Source organism: Lacerta agilis, chromosome Z (genome assembly GCF_009819535.1).
Source record: "Lacerta agilis isolate rLacAgi1 chromosome Z, rLacAgi1.pri, whole genome shotgun sequence".
Lineage (NCBI taxonomy): Eukaryota > Metazoa > Chordata > Lepidosauria > Squamata > Lacertidae > Lacerta > Lacerta agilis.
The window spans coordinates 10,521,229-10,532,946 of NC_046331.1; the positions used below are offsets into that span (position 1 = coordinate 10,521,229).

The window sequence follows — 11,718 nt, forward strand, 5'->3', positions numbered from 1 at the left end:
CTACTCTCTTGCAAAAACCAATCAGTCACCTTAAAATACAAACTAATTCATTACCGCAGAAGTGGACCTGAATCCATGGAAGCTTATTCCAAAATAAGTAAACTTATACCCCACCTTCCTGCTTCTGAAAAACCACTCAAGGTGTATTATAGCATAATTATAAAAATAACAAACTGTTTAAACAATAAACTATAATCAAAATAGTTTTCCAAAAAATATATATTATTAGTGACAGTCCAACATACTTAGGTTGGAGACAGTAGCTTTTTAAAAAAGGAGGTATAACAGGCATTGCTGCCCAAAGAATATACATTCATCTCACTGTTGCCTTCGGTGAACTAGGGTGTTTTTTGTTTTTGTGGGGGGGGGAGGATAGCGATCTCCAAATTCTGTATGACAAGCTACAGAGAGACTGAAGCAAAATGCAGGCATGCACTAAGGAAAATACCCCTTCTAACTCTTTTAGAAACCAGCTTCCATTTGCTTCCTGTTAGTTAAACCAGTGTTTTTCAACCTTTTTTGGGCAAAGGCACACTTGTTTCATGAAAAAAATCACGAGGCACACCACCATTAGAAAATGTTAAAAAATTTAACTCTGTGCCTATATTGACTATACATAAAGTAATTTTCCCACAGCACACCAGGCAACATCTCGCGGCACACTAGTGTGCCGCGGAACAGTGGTTGAAAAACACTGAGTTAAACTACTACTCCAGGTGCAAATTAGTGTAGAAATAGAAATGCAGAAGTGGATACAAGAAAAAAATAATACCCAACATTAATGGGTAGGTCCTGTCCTTGTTTGGATAACTGAGCCAAACTCACCCCATGCAGAAGCCTGCAGATGCACCATCCAGAGAAACTTTCTGCACAGACATAGCTTTTATTTCTAACACCTCCTCCAGCTGCAGCAACCAGTTCTTGGATTCAGTAATTTTTGTAGGTGGCTTTTTGAAGACAATAATAATTGGTCCTCAGGGTTATGAGAAATATCATGAAAGCATGGCTGTGATTAATCTTGTACACACACAAACACACAGCCAATCCACAATCTTCTGCTGAATTAGAACTAAACCAGCTGAACGGGTTGATTCATACTGCCATCATAAATGAACAAACATTTTATTTCTGAGGTGTTAACCTTTCAAACCCAAGACTGTTTCCAGACTGGCTTTAGAAAGGGCATTTTATATTAAGCTACAAGAAAACAAAAAGTAGGGGGGAAATGAAAAATTTAAGCAAACACTTCAAATGCAATAGATTTTTTCTCTACCCCCCCCCCCAAATGTCACTTGTACTTGGGTAGTAAGAAAGCTGTTTTTATTATAACATTAAATAAATTCATAACAGCCTTATAATATTCATTCTAAGATGCATTTTTTCAAAAGTCATAGGTTCATTTAAATGCTTTTTGTTGTAATGTTTTGTTGTAATGTTTTCTGCTAGTCACTGCAATTTGTAACCAAAATAGCGAAACTAGCTAGGAACCTCCAGAAAGGAATTTTTTTCTCACATTGGTGATGTACACTCTTGTAACACAGATGCTGAGATAGGCAAAAATCACACCAAGCAGCATGTTTTCTGGTAGGACTGCAGCCTCTGATTAACCCCCATTTAGCAACTGGATTTTGTGGGTTCACTTCAAGTTTGTTTCAGCTGACACACTCCCAGGGAAGTGCCAGAGCCAAGCCATAGAAGCCAGGACTTCCTTATAAAGTTCTGCTCAGAAAACCAGCCAAAAGTTCCTATGGTTCATTGAGCTGATATGGTTCAAGCTTCAGAAGCTTTATAAGGCACCTCAAGGAAACAAAATGACATTGCCAGTGGTACAGCAACAAAGCTAGGGTCTCTGGTCTTCCCTTTCTAATTCTGTGAAAAGTTATGTGAACATGGATGGACAATCTCTCTATCACTTGTTGACAAAAGGCTCACTGAGTAACTGAACCCCTCAAGAGAAAACAAATGAAGTAGAGGAGTATATGTGGTTTCATTAGGGGAGAGCAGTTATTAACACTTTTAATAAAAATCAAACCATAGGTCATATTGAAAATAACCTACAGCAAGCACAGAATCATCTACAAAAAATGTTGACAGCAAAGTGAAGTCAGTAAAGCATTTCTGACCGATTTGTCCTAGAAGTGGAATCCTAACTCACAGTAAATGACTAATCTCTCTAATGCAGTCATCTGGATTTTTCAAAGCACTTACAGACACTTACAGAGTAGCCCTAGCCCACAGGTTGGGAACTTTTTTCAGCCTAAGTTCCCAGTTCCCTTCTGGGCAACCTTCCAGAGGCCATGTATCTGTGGTGGGTGAGGCTAAAGGCACAAGTGGGTGAAACAACAAATGTAATTTTTACCTTTGTACAGCAGTGTGCTTTCTACCAGACACTCATTCACAATTCTTTATCCTCCATCCAGGGAAGCAAGAGGCATTATCAGAGTTTAAGGACACTTTCCAGCCATGCAAAAACACTCAAGAAGGGTATGATATGGGGCTGGGGAGAGGTGTGGGGAGAGTATTGAGGGCCAGACAGAGAGGGTTGGAGAGCCTGAAGTTCCCTACTTTTGTTCTAGCCAAACCACATTTATCTCAACCCTCTAGCTACAGTATGGTGATAATCACAGCAGCATACCTTCCAGGGCCATTGGTGAAGATTAATGCAATAAAAAATCTGAAGCACCTGGAGGACTTGAAATATGCTATGTAACTGACTACCTATTATTGTTTCTGACTGCAGTTTAAAGAATTTGACAGGATCTTGCATGACTGCTCCTCCAAGTTTCAAGTTGTGGGCTTATTGAACCTTACTTACTTGGAAGTATAGCTTGAAGTTACTTGTTGATGTTGCTAATCTTTAAGCTATTAATTTTTGAAAGCGTGGCATAAACAAACAGTATTTTGCAGGTTGGGCTCTAGCAAAACAGAGGACAATGGAGCCACATATATTCAAGGGAGAGGATTGCAACATCTAACCTGTTCATATTTCTCCAGCTCCGTGTGATAGATCTGTCTGATCTGGGTCAATTTGGCCCTGTAATCTGAATGTTCAATAGAGTTATCCGAAGATCCACCAGAAGCTGCTGCTGCTGCCGCTGCCGCCGCTGATCCTCCACCTTTCTCAGGACCTGAAACCCCTTCTGCCAGAAGCATATTGTCCAATCTCATTAGCTGGGGGTCAGGAGGGTCTTCCTCTTGAGCTCCTCGGATGCTGAGACCTTTAGGTGAAGGAAATAACAAGAAGAAAAATGACCTACGTTAATATATCCTGTTTCCAGTAAATCTGCTAACTATTCCACCGGCTCAGAGAATGGAAAGCAGCAGGAGTCACACACACACACACACACACACACACACACACACACTTTACTGGGAGCCATTTTCATATGGATTGTGAGGTCTTACAATCTTAGCAGTTGCCGTTTAAGGAGGAAGGTATTACTAAGCACTCCGTACACACTATGCTAAAAAGTAATGATCTTTCAAGATCCTGAACCAAAATAACCCAAATTTTGCATCAAGAAGAGAAGAAGTCTGTGACTTGAATAAGCAAATGTAAGCAAATGGCTCAAAGTACTCAAAGGATCACAGAAAGCAGAAATATTAAGCAAGGACACTGTTCCTACAATAATATGTTTAGGAAGTCACACCAATTGCTAAAGTCAGCCTTTTACTGTTGATGCAATAATATGAGCAGCAGTCAGGGACCAGTAGAATATTCTAAAGAGTTGGAAGTGGACTGAGCCACTGTTATCATGGGCTGCTTTGTAAGCTTTTGGAGCTTAACCTGAGGATAAAAATGTTTACTGTATTATAATTAAATATAATAAATAATTTGCATAAAACAAATGTACATTTATTTGCTTATTTTGTACCACATCCATTAGTAACAAAGAACAGTGTGCAACAAGAAAGTTATGAGGGTTAGTAACCTGCTTACAATTTTTAACTGGAATACCAAACTGTCTATTCAGCAAAATATTCCATACATGTATTTTGTGCAAATACAATGGCTTGAGGTTATTCCTGGTTCAAGGAAAAGCGGGGAGGGTTCCACTTCACTGATGGGTCAAGGGATATAGTACTTTATATCCTTCCATAGGATCACCCTTCCTGAGGACATACTCGAATCATTAGGTCTTGGATCTACTGAATGCAATATGCATAGTCTGCAGTGCCCAGCTCTGCTGTAAAGAATGCTGTGATGTATGTAGCCTCAAAACCACTTTGTTTTTTGGTTTTTTAACCACTCAGAAAGTTTAAATTGCCATTTCATGCTAAAACGTGTTCAAAATTGCCAGCATTGTTATCAGCAGCTAACAGAGAAGCACCAGTGTTTATTTTAAAATAATAATATAAATAAATAAAGTTTCCACCTCTAACCAGAGGATCCCAAAATGACATCCAATCACCAGTCTCATCTGACTATTATAGATCAAGGCTGACAATTTGTAGGTTTAATCAGGTCAAATGGGCTTGCTGCCAAGATGCTCTCAACACCACTGAAAAACAAAGTTGAGATATAATTACAGCTGTGTATGGGGGGAAGGGGGAATCACTAGAGCCATGGCTCCTTGGATCGGCATTTCTATTAAAGATGCAATACAACCCAAAAATATCCCAGCTCAATTAACCTCTTCAAATCGGTTTAAAAGCAGGTATTCCTGACAGATCCCCTCAGGGGGAGGAGCTGGCACCTACTGAGTCTGCATGCCGATTCTGCCTTCTGTGGTGTTCATGTTGTTGTTTATACACAGCGGCACACGAGCTCTGCATCAGGTGCAGCTGACATGACAGTAACATCCATAAACTGCCAAGTGTTCAGCTCAGAAGTGGCAGTTAAATTTGACTCACTTGCATGAATCTAGCCCAATTCCTCAAAGGTGTGGAGGTAGAGGAGGAGACAGATTTGTGACCGGTCTGCCCTGCACAAACACCAGCCAATCCCTTGTCATATATTTGACACATGTATTAAAAAAAAAAAAATCTTTGAAACCAACCACCTTTGTAGCAAGCATCAGTTGCTTGCAATATTGTTAAGACAAGTGAAATGACTCACTGGAAAAATTGCTTATCTTTATCATTGATAGATGGTCAAGATTTGAAGGTGCATACATGCACGGCTATACATATGCATGCTCCCACTAAAACGAAAGGATGAATGCATCCCTCACTAATATGCAGAATGGCAACTGTAATGCCCTATTGTCCAAGAATGCATAACCAGAGCAAGATCCGGACAAAAAGCAGTAAGCGGGTTTTAGGGAAGCACAATTCTATAGGGCATGTTTGGTATACAGAAGTTCCCTGGTCATCAGCATTGCTGGGTAATAAAGATCATTAATAATATGATATCCACAAGCTCCATCCCATCTCTAATTTTTGCCAAAACATGTCCCACTGTAGGATGCAGCACCACAGGTTAGGAGTACCCCATCTCGTACTTAGAATCTGTGTTGGGGTGTTACAAGTGCCTCATACGTTTAGTGAGTTAGGGTAGTATTATGACCTCCAAACTGCAGGTGGAGGACTGAGTTAAAGAAGGAGTGTGGCTTGCCTACATGAGTTCTTGGCAGAGGTGACTTTCAGTCCAGGGATTTGCCAATTCATAATTCATCCTCTTAGCCACTATGTTACACAAACATCTGTATGTTTCCACACATCTGTAATAAGTATAAAGTTGGCTGATTATATGGGGTGGTTGATGGTAGATATTGAGAACTTATTGATAATTTTAAGTGCTGCCCCAACTTCTCATACCGGTATTTTTTATTTCTCCATCCACCCTCTTTACTATTATATACATGTTGAAGACCATGGGTGTTAAAAGGGGGATTGCATTTTCTTCTTTATCAGTGAATCTTATTTTAATTTCATCAACCTACTTCAACACCCCACACACAAACCACACCAAATAATTTGAATGCTACATCCATTGTTCTTCCTTCCCCCTTTTCAACCTGGCTTCTGCTTCATCTTACCCAGATCTGAACACACACTGCAAAAGTTGGTGAGCAATATTCTGTCAGATAAGTTGCTTTTCTTGTCCCCATTCCCCACCCCATAAAACAAGCTTCTTCTTGACATGGAAAGAATCTCACCATTCCACATTTAGCCCTCAGAATTGTGTGTGTGGATCCTAAAACGTTTGGAAGGCAGAAAGCCAACTTGATAAATTATCACGTTTCTTCTTCTCCCACGTCTCCAGTACACCCCAATTATCATCAATTCTAATTTGTTTTTGGGATACTGACACCGGAGTTTGTTCACTGCTTGGGCTTGACAATGCACATTTGCTTCCTTGTTATAAAATGTTTCATCTTTGCTATTTCGTCTTATCAGGTTCTCATTAAAGCATTAAGCAATCTTCTACATGGTTAGTCTATTCCTGCTAAGAGCTTCAATTCCTCTCCTAAGGAAAAACAAACAGGCTTTTGCTAATTTATATACGTTACTTCATTAACTCTATGAGAATTTTTAATGACTGCTCACTGAGCTAGGCAGCTGAGTGCATGCTTTGCATGGAAGGAGCCTCAGCTCTAGTCTCCGATATTTCCAGTTAAAAGATTCTGGAAGAAAAAAGCTCTGTTCAAGACACTGGATAGACAAGGATAAGATGGACAGTATTGGGCTAGATGCACCATTAGTCTGATTTGAAGAAAATACTTTTGAGAGAGGAGGGCAGGTATCCTTATAACACTAAGATGGGCAAAAGGTAAATTGGGATCTACAGGTAAGTCTCTGGGTGATTTTCAGTAGATACAAGGATTCCAACCCCCAATAACTTGACAACTGTTTAACCCCCAGTGAGGTCAGCCTGGCACCTTTGATGACATATTTTCGGCACAAAGTAAAAATCTACTGTTTTCTCAAGCTTCTGATGATCTATTATTGTTTTGTTTTTGCTGTCAGTATGCTGACAAACCTTCTGTGGCTGCATGGGGTGTATTTTTTAATGAACTGCATGGAAGCTTTAATAATATGCTGATAGTATATTTTATTTTATTATGCTTACGTATTTAATTATGCTATGTCACTGTGGTGTATGGGGTGTTAGGGGAGGGGTAGTACCTCTGGTGGGTGACACGTCATGCTCCTTCTGGGGTAGTTTGTCCTCCTTTGGCCCTGACTCTGCACTTAGCTCTCATGTGTGGCTCCTAGAAGTTGTCAGCATGTGACAGCAGCCACAACCCAGGAATGGCTTCAACTGGCCAGCTAAACCTGGTGAAGGTAGCTGATGGGTCTCAAACCCTTGGTGAGTTAGGGACTTCCCTGAATGCAAAGACAGGCTCCAGTGGATTGAGTGGATAAAACCAATAGTGGGTCCAATGGTCAAGAAGGCGGTTTCTGCATGTGCTGTAGAGGGAAGTGAGGGGCAGATGGGGCTTGTCAACCTGGGAAGGCAGCCCATATAGGAGAAGGAAAACTCTGATCCTAAACCTCCACTGCCTTGTGGTGTATCTTTGGGAGAAGAAAAGGCTAAGGAGTAAACCCTACACTGATCTGGAGTGGAGTCCCTAAGATAGTTGGATGGCTCCTTGTATGACTCCTTCCAGCAATTCCTGCAGCCAAGCTGGTGCCAAATGCATTATTCTGCTTTCCTTTGGACCTTTGGACCTACATGCACCCTGGGAAGGTCACTTTGGTGCTGCTAACACAGCAGTTTTTCTTCATGCCAGAGGTGCACTCCATTGTCTCAAGACAGACGGATGCCAACAATATAAGTCACTTGGAGATCTCTGCATAATAAGCAGTCTAATAAATACTAAAGATAACAGCAATAACAACAAATAAAAAACAAGTTACCACCCTGCCCTGGTTGCCCTTGTTTTAATTGCCTCTCTCTCAAGCTTAAGTGTTCCTCATCAGTCGAATAAGGTATTAAATGTTTGCCTTTATTAGCCTTTGCACAACTATGCTGGTCAGTTTCAGCGCTCTGTGTTAAAAGCAGTCAGCTGCAGTAAATTCAGCTATAGATCTGTACACCTACATTACGGTTTCCTGATGTAACGCTCCATGAGATGCCTTATATTTGCAGATGCACTGACACAACCACAAACCACATTTTTTCTCTGGCTCTACTACCAACATAAGCCATTTTGCACCTGCCTCTCACTGGTGGTTTGGGTGGGTGGTTTGTTATAGAAAAGAAAGATGTTTTCACAAACCTGAAATCTGCCTGCCACTACTCTGTGGTTTTCAAACTTCCAAGCCTCCTGGGCACCTCTTCTATAGTGACTTCCCTATGAAAACCACCACTACCTGATCATATTCAACACAGGCCTGAGGGTACCTATGTACCTGCAGGAGCTTATGACAGCAATCAGAAATGGGAGACCAGTCATTTTCTGGCTATGGCTAGTATTACAGAATAAACATGACACAGTTTGAAAATTGCAGAGTTTGGAACAAGGGCTACCAAGCTGCTAGGGCAAAATGGCACAGTTGTTTCCAGATAACCTTGGATTGTTTCCAAATGAAACCTGTTTTGACTACTTGCAGTGAGTCCTACCTCAGTTCTTGGCCAAGTGATACAGTCCTTTGCATATGCTGGTACACCAAGAGAAGGAGGCAAGGGTGAGGCTGTTAACATTATTCTGGTTGAGGCACTACTTAAGCAACACCTACAAAACCATGTGTGGGGAAAAGAGGATGTACCATTTCCATCTCTATTTTCCCTTGTTAATTTTTGAATTACAGTTATCAACACAAGTATATAATGAACAAGAAGGCTGTTCTTCGGTAGACTGGCTGATGGGAAAGATTGTCCTACTCTAGGCCTTTTGACATTGACTGGATAAAAATATACTCTGTCTTCCTGGGTCTGTGTTTCTCCTCCTTTAAAGAGGATCTCGCAAGCTCACCTTATTTGCCGAGCCAAGCCTTTCCTTTATTCAACAGCTTCAGACAATGGATGCTACCTAGCATCTGCCTTTATAAATTATGCACCAATAATATATGTATTTTTGACATATAAGCTCACACTGTGGCTATTGTTTCTCTATTTTTATTCCTCAGTATATCAACCTACAAGTTTATTACTGCTTAGCTCGCTGACCTTTCAATGCATCGTGGTATTAAGGTACAGAGTGGGCTTGAAAGAACACAATAATACATCACTTCCAGCACAATTGGAGAGGTACTAATGGCACTGGAAGTGCAAGGACTCAAGCTGGAGAGCTATGCATCGGCCTAAAGCCAAATCTTTCCACATTAAATATGGCAGCTTGAGCCGGTACACCTTTGATAGATCTTTCAGGACCACTTTCATGCCTGACAATTTCTTTTCCTCTAGGCAAAGTTTCAAAAATCTTCATGGGTGAGCTGTAGAGTTAACCACAAACCTGTTTGCTCCCTATTTCCATCTACTTAAAGCCACACCATTCATTTGGTATCTGCAGGATCCAGACAAATCACATAAACAGACGCTAAAACATTGTTTAACAATGAACTTGGCTTTGTTATAGAACCACAGTTTTAGCATATCTTTCAGCAGATCCTAATTAGCTGTCTTTCAACGCGCTGTGCACCTGCCCCCACAGATAACAGACGAGCGCGCCTGCACAGGCGACGGCATTCAGAGGCCAATAAATAAATTGCAGGTCAAAATTATTACAAAGCTTTTCCTCCGAATAAACCCATCTCCTTCACAATACAAAGCCGTCGATATGAAAAGCACCTAAAAACCCACTCAAATGGTATGATTACAGGGGCCGTTTGAGTTTAATAATCCGACTGTAGTTCAGGCATTTTCAACAGCTCATTAAGGGTTCATTAATATATGGGCAAGCTTTTGAATTATAAATAAGCAGATTAGAAACCCGTGGTGTCTGAATTGTATAGTAGGTATCTTGGCTAACAGAGTAATATTGCAAGCACAATGAAAGGTTGGCCCAAGAGAGTTCTGCTGGAGATACAGGGCAGGGCTTTCTCCATCTTATTTATTAATTTCATAAAATTGTAAAGTTGGAAGGGACCACAGATCATCTAGTCCAACCCCCTGCAATGCAGGAATGTTTTGCCCATTGTGGGGCTCAAATCCATGACCCTGAGAGTCTCATGATCTACTGACTGAGCAATCCCTTTGCCTTGCTTATTCACTTTGTGAAGTGCATATGTGTTATTTTTCTGAAGTGGTAAATCAAGCATTTTAAAACATGCCCACCACCCACCACACATATGGACCCTGGTGTTCCACAGAAACACCAAAGACTCAACTCAAAGAGTTTGAGTCACCAAATCACCTCTCTAGTTCCATAAGAGCTGTCTGATTGGCAATAAAGATTCCCATTGGGATTCTTCATTTGTGGTTTTTAAAATACATTTTGCTTGGATGGGTGTGTGTGTGTGTGTGTAGAAACGAGCCTCCTGTACAAAGATAAAGTTCACATTCATTGCTCTGCTTACTGTATTTTTGCTTCTAGGCCCACCCACCACTGGCATATGTCCCTGGGAGATTGCTCAGAAGGGAATATGCCCCCTAGGCTGAAAAAGGTTCCCCATCCCTGATTTCGAGAATTTGGTGGGGGTAGAGAAACACCATCAAGAGACAAAGCCTGCTGAAGTTCATTTACAAAGTCACAGGCTAAGAGCTGAGGTTGTCCAATCCCCAACAAACCGAAAAGTACAGAGATCTTAGCTGCTAGCTCTACTTTGCCTCCTTGAGGCATTTCTAACATGAGAACAGATATCTGAAAATGCTTGTCCTTCATTTTCTATATGTCATCAGCAGAGAATAATGACAGCTCTCATATAAAAACACAATTTAATGTTCTCACGCTGCAATATTGTGTTGGTGTGGCAATTAACATGGCTGGTCTTAACACAATCCCTGAGAGCCATGCCTAGCCTCCATCTATATCACTAGCTTCCCCAGCAGCTACTGAAACCAGGAGGACTCTCTCCAGAAGTCAGTGGAACACACAAATAACATCATGAGCCATAGAGCACAGCTACCGTATTTACCACCAAATCTAATGCGCACCTGAATTTTCAAAACCTTGAAACTAAAAAAGTATTTGCTATGTCAGTGGTGTTTTTCAAGCTTGCAACTGAATCTAATGCGCCATCAAATCTAATGTGCACCCTAATTTTTGCGACATAATTTGACCAAAAAAGTGCACATTACATTGTAGTTAATATGGTGATTCATACTCTCTTGTCTGCACAGTTTACAGTCTGCACAAATGCTGCAACAGCACCATGTTCTATCTCCCAGGGTCTGCTAGCCATTCAGGGTGGTGAAGACTGCTGACATTACTTTATAATTTATAAAACCTATAAATTATAAGTTTACATTTTAGCTCTTTAAGGCCATGAGCAACTTTAAAAAAGAGAAAGAAACTGACATTAAAGAACACAGATTGTTTATCACAAGAGGTGCACATAATAAGGCCTATGTACACAACTGGTATTCCCCTCCTTAGTTTTAAACATAGGTACTCAGTATCATATGAGCCCACAGTGCTACAACTCACAACTTCGGACAGACTAAAAAATATGTTATCAAGATTATTGTAGGAGGGTAGCAAGCAAGCAAACCCACCTCCATATTGTAAAGATTAATCTGGTCACCCTAGCAGGGCTCAGACCACATAAACATGGGGGAAACCATGGGAGTTGTTGTGGAGTAAGAAAAGAGGGAGGCAATGTGAATCAAACACACACACACACACACACACACACACACGTGTGATGAAGACACAAGTTGGCCCAGAA

At 40.8% G+C, this 11,718-nt stretch overlaps 1 protein-coding gene across 8 annotated transcripts in view; it reads right to left on the reverse strand.

Moving 5' to 3' along the window:
* PBX3 (PBX homeobox 3) overlaps window positions 1–11,718 on the reverse strand; it is a 235,531-nt gene that overhangs the window by 44,703 nt on the left and 179,110 nt on the right. For all 8 annotated transcript variants that reach the window (XM_033137526.1, XM_033137522.1, XM_033137523.1 and 5 more), the window contains one exon: window positions 2,977–3,218. In XM_033137526.1, coding sequence (XP_032993417.1) covers window positions 2,977–3,218 — 242 coding nt within the window. The remainder of the gene's footprint in view (window positions 1–2,976; window positions 3,219–11,718) is intronic.